The 20,201-nt window shown below is 48.9% G+C and overlaps 1 protein-coding gene across 2 annotated transcripts in view; it reads right to left on the bottom strand.

Annotated features, from left to right (window-relative positions):
• Window positions 1-3,091: 3,091 nt before the first annotated feature.
• ZZEF1 (zinc finger ZZ-type and EF-hand domain containing 1) overlaps window positions 3,092-20,201 on the bottom strand; it is a 77,887-nt gene continuing 60,777 nt past the window's right edge. Inside the window, exons 45-55 of one of the 2 annotated variants that reach the window (XM_035138951.3) lie at window positions 19,670-19,858; window positions 18,731-18,831; window positions 17,281-17,416; window positions 16,399-16,776; window positions 15,761-15,904; window positions 14,018-14,186; window positions 11,740-11,838; window positions 10,072-10,237; window positions 8,716-8,866; window positions 8,041-8,112; window positions 3,092-6,118 (exon numbers count right to left, since the gene is read on the bottom strand). In XM_035138951.3, coding sequence (XP_034994842.1) covers window positions 6,044-6,118; window positions 8,041-8,112; window positions 8,716-8,866; window positions 10,072-10,237; window positions 11,740-11,838; window positions 14,018-14,186; window positions 15,761-15,904; window positions 16,399-16,776; window positions 17,281-17,416; window positions 18,731-18,831; window positions 19,670-19,858 — 1,680 coding nt within the window. In that variant the 3' untranslated portion in view covers window positions 3,092-6,043. The remainder of the gene's footprint in view (window positions 6,119-8,040; window positions 8,113-8,715; window positions 8,867-10,071; window positions 10,238-11,739; window positions 11,839-14,017; window positions 14,187-15,760; window positions 15,905-16,398; window positions 16,777-17,280; window positions 17,417-18,730; window positions 18,832-19,669; window positions 19,859-20,201) is intronic. The other variant, XM_035138952.3, reaches the window with a different exon arrangement.

Below are 20,201 nucleotides of genomic sequence, written 5' to 3'. Positions count from 1 at the left end.
ACAGCTGCTTGTATTCTGCAGCTGGGGACCTTCACCCTGCGGATGGGGGAATGGCTGCACCAGGCCTCATGTTAAGATCGCAGTTCAACAGGGAACAGGCAGGAGCATCCTTGGCCATGAGAGCTGGCCTTTCTCTGCAGGGATGCATTAAAGCAGACATCCCCAAACTTCGGCCATCCAGATGTTTTGGACTACAATTCCCATCATCCCTGACCACTGGTCCTCTTAGCTAGGGATCATGGGAGTTGTAGGCCAAAACAGCTGGAGGGCCGCAGTTTGGGGATGCCTGCATTAAAGGAAGCTGGTAAGATCAGGCTGCTGGACTAGATGAGCCACTGGCCTGATCCAGCAGGCTCTCCTTCTGTCAAAGAGCTCAGAAACCCGGGTTCAACCCCCCACTAGGCCAGGAAGCTCAATGGGTGACCTTCGGACAGTCGTTGCCTCTCAGACTAGCCTAACTCACAGGGTTGTTAACCTAAGAAGAGTCTGCTGGATCAGGCCAGTGGCCCATCTCATCCAGCATCCTGTTCTCAGTGGCCAGTCAGGTGCCCCAGTGGCAAACCCACCAGAAGGACCCAAGCACAAGAGCCTTCTCCCCTCCTGTGGCTTTCAGCAACTGCAATTCAGAAGCACCCCTGCCTCGAACTGTGGAGGCAGAGCAGAGCCATCACGGCAAGTAGCCATCAATAGCTTTCTTCCCCATGAGCCTTCAATGAGGGAGGATTAAATGTTTTGGGGGAATAGAGGAGTGGGGACTAAGAACCATGCATGCTGCCTTGAGCTCCTTGCAGGAAAAGGTGGGGTATAAGGTAAAGGTACCCCTGACCATTAGGTCCAGTCGTGACCGACTGGGGTTGCGGTGCTCATCTCGCGTTATTGGCCAAGGGAGCCGGCGTACAGCTTCCAGGTCATGTGGCCAACATGACAAAGCTGCTTCTGGCGAACCAGAGCAGCACACGGAAACGCCGTTTACCTTCCCGCTTGGAGCAGTATCTATTTATCTACTTGCACTTTGACGTGCTTTCGAACTGCTAGGTTGGCAGGAGCTGGGAGCGAGCAACGGGAGCTCACCCCGTCGCAGGGATTCGAACCACCGACCTTCTGATCGGCAAGCCCTAGGCTCTGTGGTTTAACCCACAGCGCCACCTGCATATAAATGCAAACAAATATTAAAGTTTCACATCACACACAGACCCAGGCTCAGCAAGAGGGTTTAGTGAAGTTCCATTCATGCCTTTGAAACCCCACCCAGAACTGGGGCAGCCCCACTTGTGGATGAATGCTGACTATGGAGAAGGGCTGCTCTGCACCCGTATGGCAGTGCAGCGTGGAGGGTCAAGTACCGCAGGTGGTTTGAGAAAAGCTGGCTCTGAAACGTACCAGCGGCAGTGGGCTGCTGTCAGATTCGTGAGAGCTCGTTGCTATGCTAACACCGATAGCAGCCTTTCAGCACCAGGCTTGGTGTCTTAGCTACAAGGGGGAGAGGGAGAGATACCGCAGAGAAGAAGGGAAAGGCTTAGCCAGTCTGGACGGAGACCAAGCCAGTAGAGCATGAGACTCTGAGCCCCAGGGTTGTGGGTCCGAGCCCCATGCTGGGCAAAAGATCCCTGCATTGCAGGAGGTTGGACTGGACCACCCTTGTGGAAACTTCCAACTCTACAATTCTAGGATTCTGTGATTCGGTGGCACTGAATTTGAAAACCAGACACAACATTGACTCCATGGAGAGAATGAATAGTGCAGTACAAGCTTTGGGGTTGAGGGACAGGCACAGGCTGTCGCATTCAACCAATTCCTACTCAAGTCAATCCACTGAAATTGCCAAACCTGTTAGTCGTGTGAAACTCCTATGAATCTAGAGAAGGGCCGTAACTCAATGGCAGAGCATCTGCTGTGCATGCAGGTCTTCCAAGGTTCAATTCTCGGCATTTCCAGGCAGGACTAGGCAAGATCCTGCTCTGAAATGTTGCAGAGCTGCTGCCAGTCAGTATAGACAATACTGAGCTCAATGATCTCAGTATAAGGTAGCTAATGGTCTATCTATCAACTCTCTCTCTCTCTCTCTCACACACACACACACACACATTCTGTAGGACTAGCGTTGAATACCACCCCAAATTCTATATTCAGAAGAGCCTGGAATCATTTTATAGAATGTAGCGTAAGGTGAGGGTTGTGGGCAGAGAGAGGAGATTTAAGGGATGGCAAGAACAGGTGCAGTGTCTGAGAGAGGGGAGTTTGTTGCTTTGAAACCCGGCAGAGGCGAGTTGAAGCGGCTCACTGGCAAACAGGAGCCCATGAAAGGCCATAACCTAAAGCACATGCTTATTTTATCATCATCAAATTTATATACTACCCTTTATTGGAAGATCCTGGGGCAGTGCAGATTAAAAACACATGAAAGAACATCAATGATACTGTATAGATTCCCTGACCAGTTTTTCCATACGTGACATTTCCACTTAATAAGGATCAGGCTGTCAGAGATGCAGAACACCCTCTTGTGGGCATTTTCGCCACTCAGAAGGGACTGGGCTGGGGGAACTTTTTCAGCCGCAGCGCTGGATCAAGAATTAGTCCAGACTCTTTTGTTACGGGCCAAGTGGGGGTGCTGGCCTTGCCAGAGGAGTGGTTGGCTCCAGGCAAGGATCTAGTGGGTTGGAAAGGTTTCTAAGCTGGGTTAGGGGAGACCGAGGAAGAAGATCCTCGGAGAGCTCCTAGTGGGATATACGGAATGGGTTAGGAATAACTTTCTGGCGCTAAGAGCTGTTTGACAGTGGAAGGGATGACCTAAGAAGGTGGTGAGCTCTCCTTCGTTGGAGGTGTTTAAACAGAGGTTGGGTGATCAACTGTCGGGGATTCTTAGCTGTGATTCCTGCACTGCAGCAGAAGGGTTGGGCTAGATGACCCTTGGTGTCCCTTCCCATCCTATAATGCTATGTGATTTCTGCGCTGCCCACCCCTCCCCTCTCTGCAGGAGCTGCAATTAAAGCTCCAAAATCCAAACTGCTACAAATCCAGCCAACTTTGCAGAACAGCATAAACTATGGCTCCACCCGCAGCAAAATAACCACACACACATAAACAGGCATATCCTTGTACTTCCATTTTTAATAGTTTTTTTTTACAATATATCTCTCCATTTGCATATATCCACTGCATCTATATCTTCTTTTCCTTAAAATACACATTAAACCAAACAAGAATAAATCTAAGGGGTTCCTTTTAATAATGTTAAACCAAAAACGGAGGACCCCCCCCTTCCAGAAGTGATTAGATTTCATGACGCCAAAATAAAACAAAGGAAAATTAACAACCACCCATTTCAAATGTTTATGTCAAAAAAGAGAGCTATGTTTGAATGTCGGTGGTTTCTTAACAAGATGCAATTCGACACACACAATAATCGTTATAGGCACAATTTATTCTCTTCCCCCTCCCTCATTCAAATCTGGGGTTTTGCATTTTCCTGAAACTGCTAAGGATTTCTGAGGAACTGGGATGTTAAAATACTTTAGTTCAATTCAAAACCTACCTCTTCACACTGCTGTTCTAGTAAAAAGGAAGCTCATAAATCTCTTTAATTTTATTTTATTTATCTTTGAGGTGTGGGGCAGAAAAGAAAAAGAGCAGCCAATGTAAGGCAATGGCAGAAGTCATCTTCGTCACTGGATTAGGAAGTTCCAGAAAGAAGCGGGGTTGAAATGCAAGGTCTTTACTGGCTCGAAATCCCTTCACCGGGTGTAGGGAGCAAGGACTGCACAGGGGCCAGTCCCAGCCAATCAGAAATGGAAGTGAGGACAGCAGCCATGACAGAGACAATGAGAGGCCTTTTGTACAGACCATCACTCTGCAGAATGGGTCTTTCTTTGGGGGGGGGGGAGGTTGTTGTTGAAAGGGAGCAGTGGGAGAATTAAAAAGAAAAAAAGGAGTGGAGATTCCAGCCGTTGCGTCCCTTGACGAGTCCCAGTACCCTTCCAACAAGTTGCTCCTCCTGCAACTGACATCGCCAGAGGTCAAAAACGTTTCACAAAAAGTGATCCCTGTGAATCTCTTTGGATGCAGCCAGGGTGAGCTCCACAAGACCCCGGCCATTTTGCAGTAATTGACCCTGATGCACCACTGATAGGCTTAGCAAGACCACACAGAGTTTTGCTTCTCGCAGGGGGGGGGGGGTGGGAAGCTGCCCAAAGAGTCACCTTTCCTAAAAACAAAACAAAAACCCCAACCCTGATATTGTGGGTTGTGTACATGAGAGATAAGGCGCTATGAGCAAAGAGCCACCCTGGAATGGGAGAAAGCTGTGGCCCAACACGTATTGTTGGACTCTGCCCCAACCCAGCAAGGTGGGTGGTCTAGTATGATGGGAGTTGTAGTCGAAAAACACCTGGAGGGCCCCGAAGCAGAGCTCCCGCTGTCGGAGGGAGGACTTCCTGTAGCTGTGTCTCCAGGGAGCATGTCCTGCCCAAGCACCATCTTTTGCGGCATCTCAAGCCAGCAGGGTTCTTCTTGCTCCTTTTCCGAGCCACATTCCGCCAGCCTTTAAATACAGGCTCTCCCCGGAACAATCCTTTCCGTCTCATCGCCTCTCCAGTCACTGCCGCAATCACCTTCCTTTCACTCAATGAAGTCATGGAGAAACCTGCCGCCGCCTTTAAATATTGTCACGAAAACTACAGCATGGGTCCCCTCCCCCCCCCTGTGGTGCGCTCTCTGCCCTTGGGCAGAGGCAATGCTCTTTGGGAAGAGTGTCCCCTTGCCAAACAGGGCCGGCTACCTTGCTGTTCCTGCTCACCCAGCTGCACCGTTCCTCGGAAACTCCAAAAAGAGACATCAAAGCAGAGGAGAGATGTCTCTTGCCAGCATGGCAAAGGGCAAAGGAAATTAAAAAAAAATAAAGCTAGCGACTTGGGGGCAAATGTGCAACACCCTTTTCTTCCTGCCACACACAAGCACCTTGCTTTTCATGCCCTTGGAGGGGAGAAGCAACTCCTCCATCCTGGCTCCCCCTCCCAGAACAAGAGATTAAAGCCCATTTATTTCACCCAATAGATTTACCCTGCGCATTCCACATTCAGGAGGAACTATGTGGTTATTGCTGTGTGAAGCCAGACGGGTTAATTCGCTCATCGCTCGAGAGCCGGACACATCCTGCACTGCCAGCATTCAGAGTGGAGGGGAAGAGAATTCCCACTGCCTGCCTCCGTTCCCCCTTTCAGATGCCATCTTGGAAGAAGCGCCTTTCCCTTTAATCGTGGCTCATCGCAGAGCATCCAGGACAATTTCCAGGCCACAACTTCTACTACGTCACAGACAAGAAACTGTGGCTGCCAGCAGCATGAGAGCATCTAGCGGCTGTCTCTCACCAAGGGTCTCCTCCAACATTCCTCCAGATTCCTCCTCCTTTTTCCTCGGCTGGGGTTGCAGCCAGCTTTTCAGAGAGGAGGGGGGGAAACCCAAAGCAGCATCATTGAGGATTCTTTCAGCCTTGCTATACTTCCAGATTCCTCCATTGCTTCCTTGGCCAATCCAATTATCATGGGCCAGACCCGCTTTTGAGTTTGAAATGACGCTACGACCAGTCCATTTCAGTTCCTTGTTCAGCTTATATAAGGAGGGGCGAGCGGGGGTGGTGGGGAGATGGCAAGAGGGTGGGGTGGTAGCCAGAAGGAGGACCTTCGGGGGAGGTCTTCGTTCCCTCTTGTTCCCCCCCCCCATATCATTCTTCCGAAATTCAGAGAAAGTAAATACTGTTCCACAGACATGCTACAATAGAAGTGCATACATAACTCGAGGTGACGCGCAAAGGTGCTCCAGAGAGAGAGTGCGCCCCTTTTTCCTTGGAAGTGCGCTGTTTGCTTTTACAGAATCTACATCGGGGCGGAAAGTTGACTGGCTGGCTGCCCGCGGAGTGCACATAAACGGAAGCAGAAGGGACCCCTCTTTTCCTTTCTCTGGTACCCGCACCGGGCGAAGGATGCTCACCCCCATGGTTCCTACGGGCAAGGACCATCCCCGCTCCGAGCTGGAAAAGAGCCTGTGGTTAAACGTTCCAGGGGCTCGTCGATTTGTTGGGGTAGTTAATGGCAAGGCTAAGAGCAGCGATGTTTTTCAGGGCCTGTTTGGGAAAGAAAAGGAGCGTTGAGCATCAAGGCTTGCTGAGGTTCAGCATATTCCCATTCAAGGAGATTTCTCCGGAGAAGAGGAGACTGGGATATGATAATGAGAGCTGTTTTCAGATACCTGAAGGGCTGTTACATGGAAGATGGAGCCAGCTTGCCTTTTGCACGATCTGAACCAATAGATTCAAATACAAGAAAGGAGATTCTAACTAAACATTAGGAAGAACTTTCTAATGGTATGAGCTGTTTGACAATGGAGTGGGCTCCCCCAGAAGACGGTAGACTCTCCTTCATTGGAGGTTTGTAAGCAGAGATTGGATGGCCACCAGTCAGGAATTCTTTACCTGTGATTCCTGCATTGCAGGATCCTTGGAGTCCCCATCCATTCTGTTTTATGATCCTAGGACAGGGGTCCCCAAAATTACCTGGCTTCAGGCTGGTGCCCGCTGGGCCGATGGTTTCGGCGGGCTGGAGGGTGGGGGAGCGCGTGTGAGCGTGCACCCATACGCTATTTCCGGCGCACTTCTGGGTGGGAGGAGCGCTGGGAATAGCTTGTGCGCATGCGCACGGGCCTCCTCCAACCTGGAAGTGCACCGGAAATGATGCTAGCGCATGCGCGCAAGCTATTTCCGGCGCACATCCAACCCAGAAGTAGGCAGCTGTGTCGCGCTGCTAAGAGCGGGCGGCAGGGGTTGTTGCGGGTCGGATAAAAGAGGCCTTCGGGCCATATCCAGCCCATGGACCTTAGTCTGGGGACCTCTGTCCTAGGAGCACAAGAGCAGCCCTCTCCCAACCTGTGGCTTTTGGTATTCAGAAGCAGTTACTGCCTCCAGTCATGGGGGCACAGCACAGCCATTCTGCTTGAATAGCACTTTTCTGCTTTGCAAGCAACACGGGGGCGCTCTGCCTGTGCCCACCACCAATCATGGAGCCTCAAGGGCAATGGCAGGTGCGAAGCTCAAGGGAATCTCCAAGCATGCAAAATAGTCTTGTGAGGACAGTGGGGGAGAGCGAGCGCTTCCCTACCCCCCCTTCTCCAATTTCATGGCTCCTGTTCTAAAAAATGGATTTTTGCCTGGGAAGTCATAATTTTGTTGACAAAGGGACAGCAGTGTGCCTAGAGAGGGCCATCATATGTTTTATTTGGGCACAGGGCACAAAATACTGATGTAATGCACACCTCAAGTTAAATGGAAGCAGAAGGTTTGGGGAGTGTACCCCCAAAACAGCAGGTGGGAGAGTGAGGCAAACAAGAAGAAAAGGGGGTTAACTTTGTGCCCTTTCTATGAACCTCCCAGAGAATTCTGGGAACCATAGGAAATCAGCTGCTGGACCAGATGGGCACAACCCAACAGACTTCCATTTGTATCAGGGACAGGGGGACCCTGCAGATGTTGCTGGCCTACAACTCCCATCACCCCCTGGGCCCACTGGCCATGCCGGCTGGGGCTGATGGGAGTTGGGAGCCCAACGTCATCTGGGATTGGGAAAACAGCCCCACCCCGACCCCTGTCCAGCCACCAGTCAGGCTCAAACTAAATCTGCTTCAGATTTAGAAGTCGCATCACGTGCCCAACTGTTTATTCTCATGGCGCACCTGACTTTTGAGTTTCAAAATTTGTCTTCTTTTGGTAAAATAATGTGAATTATCTCGAGCCCAGAGGAGACAAGAGCCTGCTGTGGTCTTATGAGAACGATGCCCAATTAAAATGCTCCCAAGAGCTTCACCCCTCCCCATTCCTAATACTTTCTGTCTCCCTGTGGAATGTTTCTCCCTTGCCCAAACTCAAAACTCTGCTCCTTTGCCTCAAGAGTCTCCAGGGCACAGCAATTAATGCAAACCCGTCACAAAAGCAGCCTCTGCTGAAGAAGTTTGGGGACAGGAGGGAAGATCAGCAGGGGCTCCTGGAGGCTTTACCTGCGCTGTACAGCGGTGGAGATGGTCTTCCGTATTTAAGGCAAGCAAGTAATCCTGCAGAGATCCAAGTTCCTAAAACCAGAGAGTGTGAATGAGAGCTAGGAGCAAAATCCAGGAACAAGCTTTCACAGCAAGTGCGTTTTCATAATGGCATTGCATGAGGGAAAGAAACTAACTCACCCATGGATCCCAACATCCAGAACAAGTTTTGCAAGTTCTTTTCAAAGGTACGTGGGGGGGGGACGACTACAAACTGATCCTGAATTGCAAAATGCTTCAATAGGACCAGAGTGCTCTTTTCAAACACGTTTTGAGAATGGCATTAAAACAGGAGCCCTCTAAAAGCAAAGTCATCATTCCATTACAACTGGTGGGAAAAGAGCATGACTAATTTCAGTCTAATCGCAATCTGTACCCAATAAAGCCCTGGTTTTTCTTAAGTAAAACAAAAAGTGAAGGGGAGGGAGGAAGGACAGTCTAAACCAGTGATGGCCAAACTTGACCCTCCAGCTGTTTTGGGACTACAACTCCCATCACCCCTAGTTAACAGGACCAGTGGTCAGGGATGATGGGAACTGTCCCAAAACAGCTGGAGGGCCAAGTTTGGCCATCACTGGTCTAATCCAATAGCTTGGCAGCTGTTCCCAGCACCAGGGAGAAGGGAGAAGCGCTTACACCAACTCTGCTCTCGGTGACAAAGAAAAGCTCGGTCAGCGCCCGGTGCAGCGGGAGGAGGATCCCCGACTTGGTCACATCGTGGCGCATGCTGTTCTCCATGCAGCTGAAAAGGTGCCAGAGCGGTTTCAGCAGAGTGAGGTCACAGTCCCTGAAAGAAAGAGGAGGGCTGAGTTCACAAATTGGCTGCCACTCTGAAGAATAGCTGTCCTCAGTCCCAGTCTGATTGCAAAAGCCCTCTTCACTTTCTAACTACATAACGTAAGTGCCCGCCAGATCAGGCCAGCGGCCCATCTAGTCCAGCATCCTGCTCTCACAGTGGCCTGTGGGATTTGAAAACAAGAGGTCCCGTAGTTTCTAGCAGCTGGTATTCAGAAGCACTGCTGCCTGCAACTGTGGAGGCAGAGCAGAGACATGATGGCTAACAGCCATCGGCAGCCATGAAATTGTCCAATCCTCTTTAAAGCCATCCAAGTGAGTGGCCATCGCTGCCTCCTGTGGGAGGGAGTTCCATAGTTTAAAGAGGAGCTACCACCTTCCCTAGGTGTGCTGATTTCTCAAGCTCCTGATTGGAATATATTCATGTACTAGCGGGAACCGGCCATGCGTTGCTGTGGCCCAGTCAGGGCCCCTGTACCCCAGTGGAGGATGGTAGGATACCCCCCCTGTTGTCCCTGGGGAGTGTTGGCCCCTCCCCCCTGTATCTCCACACCTGGGAAGGAATTTATTTGTATTTTTTAGACTGTGGGCCTGCAGGGCAGGGACTGCATTGATCGTATGTAAGCCACTCTGGAAGCTTTTCTGGCTGAAGTGCGGGGAAAACAAATGCTCTAAAGAAGCAAATAATAAAAGCAGGTGCTTTGTACGAGGGCCTTGAATATATCCCAGTATTATCTGGCTTACAGAATGACTCTTCTGGTCGCTGATTTTAAAAGCAGAGGCATTTGCATGATAAACCACATCCTACCACTTCCTTGAAGTATTAGCTTTCCCGAACACTGTGGGTAGACCAGGCCTCCAATGGCCAAGTTCTTTGGCAAATGGGCCAGAGCTTATGGAGAGAAGGAGTAGCAACACAGTCATTTGTGGCTCAAATCTGTTTCAAATGACATTTCTTTTGCCTTTATCACTAACCAAGCCCATCTTTCTGCACATCAGGCAGGGGAAGCAGATCTCAGCTTAAAAGAGTAGCCTTCAGAATCATGAAATAATATTTCAAAAGAAATCACGAGACACAAAAACATTCCTATCTTTGTGGTGGGGATGGGGGGGATTTATGTTTTGTTTTGTTTTTTTGCTTTTCATGAGGACTGGAAGCTTAGTGGGGGGAAGCAAAGCTGAGTCTGGCAGGCATACCTCTCACTGCAGCACTGGACTATCCTAAGGAGCAGGTGGATGGCCTTCAGTCGCTGGTGGCCAGTTTGCCTGCAGGCCACACCCACCTGCCACTCCCAGATTTTGGCCAATGGGATGTGGGGGACGACCCTTTCCTCCGACAGCATCTGCTTCAGGATCTCGAAGCCTGGAATTCAAAATACGTACATTGCATACTCCGTAGTGCCATTCTGCTAGTCCAATAAGATGTGCTCCTTCTCCTCACTGCATATACAGTGTAAATGACACAGTCAAATGCTAAGCAGGTCATACAAATTGTTTAGAGCTGGTGTCTTTTGGTCTCTTGTCTTAACAGACTGTCCTGAAGCGAGCCATGGATACTGAGGAGACCAAACTACCATTTCCAGTGAACTGAATAAACATGGACCTTACAGTTTCAAAATCAGGTTTTTGGGGTTTTTTAGGTCTTTGTGTTTCTTAGCACTTCCTACGTTTTTCTGCAAGAGCTATGTTCCATAGCCTAACCCCACTGTGTCGCTAGAGTTGAGTTAGTAGCTGCTTCCCAATACAGTATTGTGTCAAGAGATTTCTAGCTGCAGATATGGAAAAGTTTTAGTAGGTTCTGAAACAGAAAGTCCTCTATAAACATATTTAGTAAAGCTAGCCTCAGAACAGGTTGTATCACTTGTCCCGTAATAGAAGAAACTTCTTACTCTTAACCCTAACGCAGGTACTTATTGTCTAAACCAGCCTTTTCTCCAGATGTTTTGGGCTACAACTCCCATCAGCCCTAGCCAGCTTGGCTGTACGGTGCTGGGCGCTGATGGTAAGCCCAAAAACATCTCGAACAAGCAAGGTAGGCAAAGGCTGGCTTCCATGTTTTCAACCACGCCCGTGCATAGAACTATGCAAAACCAACCAACAATTAAAAAGGCGGAAATCGAAAGAGCAGACCAATAAGCAAAGGCAGCTAGTAAATAACAGTTGATTTATTAAGGGCAACGAGGGGGAACGTGTAGCTTCTGGATGATGCTGGACCCATCATCATCCCTGACCTCTAGCCATGCTGGTTGGGGCTAATGGCAGCTGGAACCCAGGAACATCAGGAGGGTCATAGGTTTCCCAGCCCTGAGTTAAGATATTGTAAACTGCCCTCCCTCAAGGGTTTGCCCCAGGTGGCACATAGGACAGTGAACTCTTATGGAATTCATGGCAGAGAAGGCTACTGCAGCCTACAAGCCACGACGTCTATGCTCTCCCTCCACAGCTTCTGAATACCAGTTGCAGGAAACCCGCAGGAGGGGAGAGCGCCCTTGTGCTCGGGTCCTGCTTGTGGGTTTCCCATTGAGGCATCTGGTTGGCTGCTGCGAGAACAGGATGCTGGGCAAGGTGGGCCACTAGCCTGATCCAGCAAGCTCTTCTTAGGCTCTTATAAATGAATGCTCCCATTTGCATGAATTGTAATGTTTTATTTCAAACATCCTTTCGACATCAAGCTTTTGCGCTCTGCACAGAAGAGGCACGCATGCTTGTGTTAACACCTCCTTGGGTTATTGTCCCCTCTCCTCCACTGCCCAGTGTGATCTTGAGAAAGAAAAAACAACAGGCTTTGCTCCAAGATTCCCGTCCCGTCACAAGGAAAGCAAGACGACAATGATCTTTTGACTCGTGGCTCAGAAAAGCACTTACCTGTCTGGAACCTCCCCAGGTGACCTGCCGTCACTGTAAACTTATAACCCCATTCTGTGTTGCTCATGTCCGTGGTGAATCGATAGTAGAGGGTATCCCCTGTTACAAGAGCCAAGGAAAGCATTCTCTTAAGCAGGGACACAGACAATCTCGCTCAAAACGCACACTATAAGCAAAGGGGCAGGGGCAGTTTTGAGGATCAGGCAAGCTGCATGTCTGTGTTTTCGCTGTTTTTAGGATTCCTGGCAGTATCCTGTGTTACATGGAGCAGTATCACCTCATTTAAAAAAAAACACGTTAGAAGAAGAAAAATGTCATGGTCTAAAGGGTTTTTTATAACTGAGCAAGTACTGTCTCCTGAACACACCTCAAACACAACCCTAAAACCATCTCGACTTTACAAAATTCAGCATTGCAAAGGAAATTGCTCAAAGATTTCTGCACTGAGGAGCGGTTTGTTTTTCAAAGGTAATTTGCAAGACAAAACAGGATTCTGATCCCAGATGCTGAAACGTCTGCTATTAGCAAATCGCTAATACGTTGCCATGTTTTCTGCATCTTTTAAAAATATTTTTGACAGGCAACATGTTCTGAACAAAGGCAGGATTTTATGGAACTCTCTCTACATTAATAAACCTCTCCCCGACGATGCTAAGGAAGCGATGACTCACAGCGCAGGACAAGACATATGGTGTTTTTTGTTCTCTGCCAAGCTAAAAGAACGAAACACATGAGAGCTAAGGGGTGGTGGGGAGAAGAAATTAGGTCAAAACTGAGCCCACTTCAGAAAGGGGAAAGGGAGAAAGTTAAACTGTGGAACTCGCTCCCACAGGAGGAAGTGATGGACACCAATTTGGATGGCTTTAAAAGAGGATGGGACACATTCATGGAGGAGAAGAGGGCTATTGATGGTTGCTAGCCATGATGGCTATGCTCTGCCTCCACAGCTGGCGGCAACAATGAGGACAGAGGAACTACCAAGAGGGCCTCCTCTGCTGATCTCAGCACCCGAGAGGGTCTGTAGGGAAGGAGGCAGCCTTTCAGGTATTTGAATGACTTGGCACTCCAATACAAATATGGCGGGCCCTAAAAATATACACCTCAAGTGTCAAAAGCCAGGGTATGGAGAGGGCCTCCTCTGTAGTGGCCCCGGAATTGTGGAAACTCCCATCTTCCAAAGAAGCACCTTCATTGTACAGCTTCTGGAAGATCCTGAAGATGCACCTTCTTCCCCTGACTTTTGACACCTGAGTTGTATATTTTTAGGGCCCATCAGATTCGTATGATAGTAAACAGCTTTAAACTGTTTTTAATGGTATAAAGAGGTGTGGGATATAGTTACTAATGATAAATTAACGTGCTAATTTAAGGTAAGGCAGGGAATATGCAGGAGGAGTAATGATTTTGAGGAGATATGGAGGGTATTTGTAGAATTTGTACTGTTAAAATGGAAAGGGGTTAAATCATCGTAAGAGGTGTGGGAAGTTTTGGGAGATTGGATAGTTATAATGGAATGGTCTCGGAGGTGGGGGTGCACATTTTTACATTTATTTATTTATTTGCCTTTATTAAAATAAATAATAAATAAACAAATAAATAATAAACAAACTGTTTTTAATGTTGTTTTGATGTCTTGATGTCTTTGATGTCCCTCCATACTCTTGGAGGGAAGAGCAGGTAATAAAATAATATAAAAATATGCAATTCATCCTTCAGGAGGTTTCAGCTATAGTCTCTCAAATAACATTGCTGAACCCACTTGCTGGCCCACTGAGGACACCCAACGAGTGACCAGTAAGGCTAGTTCTTTTTCTTCTGGCAGCTACAAAATTGGAGATGTCTCGCCACTGGAGAGTCTGTTCTGCATTCATGATGGACAGTTGGGGAGGGGGAAGTGTTGGGTCTGATGTTGTCATAGAAGTTAATGCAGTGGAACAGACTGTGTAGGGAGGTGACAAGAACCAACTCCCTCTTTTTTTTATATAGTATAGGATGGCCACTGACAATATTTGTCAACCGGAGATAAAAGATGCTCCTACTAAACTGCCAGTGTCTCAAACTACGCTCTTGAGAGACTTGCTTCTGCCCTGTGGAAGGAGCCCCTTCATCTGAGCATCACAGTTCATGTACGCCCAGTTTCATTTAGTACCTAGACGACTTTTGCTTCTTAAGCTGTATCAATGTTTCTGGCATCTAAGTACTACCAGAGAGTGTCAGCACTATGTTTGCTAGCTTATTTAAGGGTCTCCCTCCCCTCAACAATGCTGCGAAACTTTACCTGGGAGCTCGAAGTCTGTCCACTTGTGCGGAGGCCCGCTGAAGGTGTGGCGATCATGGATGAAGTCACAGCTGCTGGCTACAACCAGCTCATCACAGCCCTCTTCAGTGTTACACTGAGAATCAAACTTGACGGAGAGGTATATAGCACCAGGGATGTGAACCTTATCCTGCGGGAGAGAGCAGGTGCCCAAGCTTAACAGAGGACCAAGACGCACCACAAAGACAGCTGAGCGCATGTGAGGAATTGGGTTCACAGCCCATCACTGGAGGCAAGGGCCCCAGAAAGCTGCTCAAGGTGAGAAGCTGGGAAAGGTTCCTAACCACCACTGTAAACAAAAACGGGAAGGAATCCAACAAGAGAGAACGCTGGCTGACTCAAAATTAGAATGGCGGCCGGGGTGGGTGTTTGGAGTGACAAACCTGAGGACACAGAAGAACCTTGGTTGAAAGGTAAACACCGAAAGGGAAATGCTATTCTATGGATTCAAGTATCATATCCTGAATCTGCAGGCTGGGAAGTGAGGACCAGCTTAGTTTAGTTCTCGCAGCAAACAAGCTAAAAATGAAAGGCTCCGATGAGCCTGGAACACCAAGAGGTGGCTGCTCTTCAGAACAATTCACTCCTCCAGCTTCTCCTCCATATGGATTTTTCTGCGCTGAGGGTGGCTGAATCATCCCAGGGCTAAGATGCACCAGAACGACCCATGTTCTAAAGAGGACTCTGCTTGTTCTGCTCAGGAATGATTCACTCCTCTGGAGGTCTCCATGGTGCATTATTAAGAGCTGAGACAGGTAAGAGTGATTCATGTGGAGAAAAAAGGTGGGCTCCAGGGGTGGGAGGCTCCTCTAGCCTGTGGGGCAAACTTGGGCCTCCTCATTTGGCCTGCCGGGCCATTCTGGGGAAGTCATACCTCCTGCTCCACAATGTCTTTGCACAATATGTCAAGTGCAGTGTGGATAAGGGGAAGGCTTCAAAGGAGCAATCGAGAGGTTAAGATGGGCTCCTGGTTTCTTCGCTGGAGCAAGGCACACTCAGACCCACCTCTCAGCTGATAACTGGTAGGAGCACACTTTGCCCAAAGAGGGAGAGGCATTTTCCATTCAACAAAAACCTCTTCTGCCTCCCAGCGCTGCTCTTTGGAGCTGCCCCGGTGTGGCTCCTTCCCACCTCCCACAAAGGAGCCACAGGTTGTTGCACCCACTTGCAAAATTCCCTTGTGCAGAGGTTCCCAAGCTTAGGAACTGCAGTGCATATGCCACCCTCCGAGCATATCTCATTTCCACCTACACATAAATTATCTCAGTCATCCAACCCACCTCAGAAGGTAGGCAAGAACTGCTATACCCCGTTTTGCACGTGGGGAAACTAAAGCCAAGACCCTGTTACTCATCTTAAGGGTTTTTGCCTGGATGGAATGTGTCCTTGTACTCTGATGATGTCGCTTGCTTGCAAGGGTGGAGAACAGAGAGGGTTGTGTGAGGGCATGTCATAACTAGCTGGCACCTGCTGCCTGCCCACTCTTGCCTCTGGCCACGCCCACCACTGGCACGTAGCCCCATCCCTGCCCAGAAGAGAATGTGGCTGAAAAAAGGTTTCCTGTGCCTGTCCCACTTGGAAACCTGCCTTCGTAAGTAAAGCCATTAAGGCCATTTTCTCTCTCCTGTCCATGTCCTTGCTCTTGGTGAGCTGCCACCATAATTTCACACAGGTGATGTCAAACTGCTGGGGGGGGGGGAGTACCTCAAAATTTGTGTTGTTGTTATAGGGGTGCTTGGACTCCCGCACTTGGACGGCCATCCCGGGCTCCTCCATGAACTGACAGGCCGTCAACGCCATTGTCGCCAACATGCTTTCGTTGCAGCCACGGAGCACTTTCAGGAGAATCTGCAGAGAGAGAGCACAAGTTAAACCAGCTTCAGAAGGCGAAGGCTGGTTTGCAAATGCAGCACAGTTGGTATCATCGTCACTCCATCAGCTCTGCTGAGGCAGGCCAGCCCCATCAGACTTCTCCCCTCAACTGGCACCAGGGGGCAGCCATTCCCGCAAGCTGCCTCTGTGGGAAATGGGGAGCAACAGGCTCATTCCACCAGCTTTGCTGAAAGACCAGCTCCGTCAGGCACCTCCCACCCTTGAACTGTGCCAGCTGGTCAATATGAGAACAGCCCTTTAAGAACTGGTTCCTCAGCTTGATTTCCCTCCCTGTCCCTTTTCCATGGTGTGCCATGGGGGTAAGCTTGTGGGGCAGGGACTGCCTCGTTTTAATTGGTTGCATGTATTCTCTGGCAGCTTTTAAAGAGCCCTCTCCAAAGTCTTTCAATATGCCGGGGAGGGGTGTGTGTGTCTCTCTGTGTGTGTTTCTTTCAGGAAAAAACTGCTACCTTCTCGCACAGCTGTTTCTCCTCCAGCTGCAAAAGCATATCCAGGATGTACGTCATGTGAGCCGGACCGCTGAGCTCCAGCATCTCCTCGCTGATCGCCACGTCGTCGGGCCACTTGGCCAACAGCAAAGCAAGGGCGTGCCTCGCGTAAAGGACGGCGGTGGCATCGTTGACCCTGTAGAGGTAGCCGCGCACGGCCTTCTTGCTCCTGGAGTCCAGCTCCTTGTGCAGGAGGACGGAGCTCTTGGTGCGACGTTGCTTGGCGTAGCTGAGCTGCAGGTCGCTTTCCGTGTTGGTGATGAGCTTCTGGGTGATGGGGTTGGATTCTTCTGTGGCCTTGTTGCAGGGGGCAGGCTTGGACTGTAAAACAGGAGCAGGCTGCAGAGATTCGGGGTTATATTTCACTTCAAAATCCAACACCACTTACCACTCTGGGGCTTTTCTAGGCAGATACAGCCCACATATTTTGGGGAGGCTGTTTTCCATAGCTACCATGGACTAGAAACTAACATTACTGTGAGCCAGCTGAGGCTGAGGGACAGCCATTCTTAGCCCAACTGAGCATCCTGGCTGAGTGGGGGTTTTAAACTGAAGTCTCCCGTGCCCTAGTCTAATCACTACACTTTACCGAATCAGCCACACTCATTTGCCACCAGAGACTTGTGTGCCTCTTAACAAAATGATGACATGATGAATCTTTCTAAACTGAATATTTATGTATTGCTTCTTCCTTCTTCTGTATACTCCCAGTTCCTGGGATTCTGCAGCAGTTTGAACATGCTGGATTCATTGCTATTTGCCCACCTGAATACTTCCAAATGTTTTATTTTTTGTGCATTATGTTAGGTGCTCCTAGTACACTGACGTACGTGGAAGACTCACCAGACATGGCACAATGATCATGTCCGTATCGAGTGCTTTGGAACTCTGCTCCTCCGACCGCAAGCACTTGCTGGGCTGCCATTTCTGAGCCAATGTCCGGATCCTCTCATCCGTTGTCACCACGTCACCATCAAACCTTTAAGGGCACACCCAAGCATTTTGCAGTCAAATTCCAGAAACGTAAATAAAAAACCAGGATCTTTGCATGAAAAGCCTTCTCCATTTACATTCCCAATGCTACTTCCCGTGGAAGGCTCTTGTTTGCTGAAATCTTGAATACGCTGATTGCAAAGCAGTTAAGTATTTAATGCCTCACAGCTTTAATTTGCAAGATGCAAATGGCGTGGAGAGCTGAGTTGGTTGACAGCAAGAAGCCAACCTACCACTTAGCTGCTCTCCAAGGGGAAGGAGTATACAGCGCAGGGAAAGCCTACAGGCTGCCCACTAGATGATGATGGACTCCAACTCCCAACATCCCCAGCTACCAACATGGTCAATGGTCAGGATTATCATTATTCTACTTAATTGATTAATCGCCTTCTAAACCACTGTCTCAAGATCATTTACAAACAAGGTAATTCAAAAACAGCTTAGAAGCACGAAAACAGCAAATGCATTTAGACGAAAACTAAAACCCTAACGAATGGGCACTCGTGGTAAAGACCCCTATATCCCACTGTGAAAGCCTGTTGGAACAAAATTATCTTCACTTGTTTCCAGAAAGTGCATTCCAGAAAGTGCATTTCCGCAGAAACAGGGCAGCCACGCTAAAAGCCCTGCTCCCAAGTTGCCACAAAGTGGGTTTCTGAGGCCTTTGGAACTTGCAGGAGAGAAAGCAGTGAGCTACTGAGACTGCAAGGGATGAGGAGGTCGCTCAAGCAACCTGGTCCTAAGCTGGTCCTAAGGTGGTGTCCGACACACATCTACAGTGGATCACATTGGCTGCTCTTGTTATAGTGGAAGAACCTGACACCAAGGCCTGCGCCTGGACTACCTCCTTGGCTGACTCACTTCAGAGCAGGAATGCTCCTCTGCACAATGTAATTCCCTGAATGAACTACATTGGGTGAATACTGTCCTTTAGAAAGGTACTCAACTCTTCCTCATAACAGTTCATTAAAACACACACACAAACAACCCCTTCTTCCCCATCCCTCTCCTGGAAAGGTGGTATCCATAGTGCTCTTTCCCTCTTTTATTTATTAGTCCTTTTATGTTGTTATCTCACCTTTCTTCCATCATGGAACCCAAGAAGGCAGACATGCGTTTCCTAGGCAGTCACCCACCCAAAGCACTGGCCAAGACCCCAGATGTGCTCAGCTCCAGCAAGGTGGTGGCCTCATACACCTTCAAAACATGTCCTTTTGTTCCAACATTGATCGGTCAAGCCAGTGCATGCACCCACCCAGCTTCTCATTTCATTTCCAGCTAGCCTTGGGAACTCCTTTACCTCTTCTGGACCTCCAGGAAGAAAGAATCGGTCCTTTTCATTTGCAATTCGTACATGGCCCGAAGGATATGGAGAGGGGCGTCAAGGGCATCGTGGGTCATCTGGAATTAAGTTCAACAGGGGTAAAAAGCGAGGAAAAAGGTCGGTGCTTTTACACTTTGCTTCTGGGGGACAAAGCTTCAACAATGGGTGTGTGAACTGCACATGCTGTATGTGTGAGTCAGCCTTTGGAAGTCCCAAATTTGAAATTGGGTTTCATGAGCACATTTAAGCGATGCATTCATTAAGCTTTCTTTGTTAGTATCTTGTGGGGCCACAGAAAGGGGAGTTCCTGTTGCCTAATCTATCAGTTCATCCTGAGAACCATCAGAACTTCACCCAAAGCTGCTGAACAAAGATGTAAAAACAGCATCAGCAACTGTAGTCCAGTAGTAGCTCAAAGACTAAGGGGTTTCCTCCTATGGACTAGAGTTCATTTCAGAGAAAGACAATTCACACATCTGACGAAGTGGGCTCCAGTCCTTGGGTCTGGACATGTTTGGAAACTAAGCAACTGCACAAAGGTAAATGTTACACTTCTTGCTCCGCCCACTTTTGCTTCTGGCCCTGCCCACCACTAGCATGTGTTCCATCCCCCAAAGGCTCCTTAGAAGGGAATGTGACCCCACAGGCTGAAAAGGGTTCCCCACCCTCAAAATAAGGCCTGATCTGTGCAATGTGAGCTAACATACTGTACTGCTTGGTGGCCTGGGGTAGCTCAGTTGGGAGAGCATGTGACTCTTAATCTCAGGGTCGTGCGTTTGAGCCCCACATTGGGCAAAAGATTCCTGCATTACTGGGGGTTGGACACTTGTGGCCCCTTCCGACTTCTACAATTCTGAGATTCTTGCCTGTTGCTAAAGTCCCCCACAACCCACCAGATAAATGTCAAAAGCGTACCAGGAAGCATATTTTGGTGGTTTCGTCCAAGCCCTCCAGTGGATCGAGCCTGTTCTGGTCAGCATCCGTGGGAGTGACAGCAGACTGATCCAATGCTTGATCCTGGTCCCTTTCACCAAGGTCTGGGCCCTTGTGATCCGCCAGGGAGCTTATCTCCTTTTTCGAGGAGTAAAGCATGATTGACAAGATCTACAAGAGACAAAATGCAACTTGAATGTTGGTGGCAGACCAACCAGACCTTCGTCAACCTGGTACTCTGGGTGGTTTCCAGCAAATAGAAAAAATAATAAAATGTCAAACATTAAAAACTTAATGATACATCCCAGCCAGCATAGCCATATCTGATCAGAGTTGTGGTCCAAAAAATAAGGAAAGCACCAGGCTGGTGAAGGGTGCTATAGAGCCTTTTTGGCAAATGCCTTTAAATGCAATTGCAGCCAATATCTGAATCAATGCAACATACGTGGCTGCCCTGTACAGAGTTAGGCCATTGGGCCCACCCAGCTTAGCACTGTCTGAAAGGACTGGCAGG

Source organism: Zootoca vivipara, chromosome 14 (assembly GCF_965207765.1).
Source record: "Zootoca vivipara chromosome 14, rZooViv2.hap1.1, whole genome shotgun sequence".
NCBI lineage: Eukaryota > Metazoa > Chordata > Lepidosauria > Squamata > Lacertidae > Zootoca > Zootoca vivipara.
The sequence above is the reverse complement of the archived record's forward strand: the minus strand, read 5'-3'. Positions and strand labels throughout refer to the sequence as shown.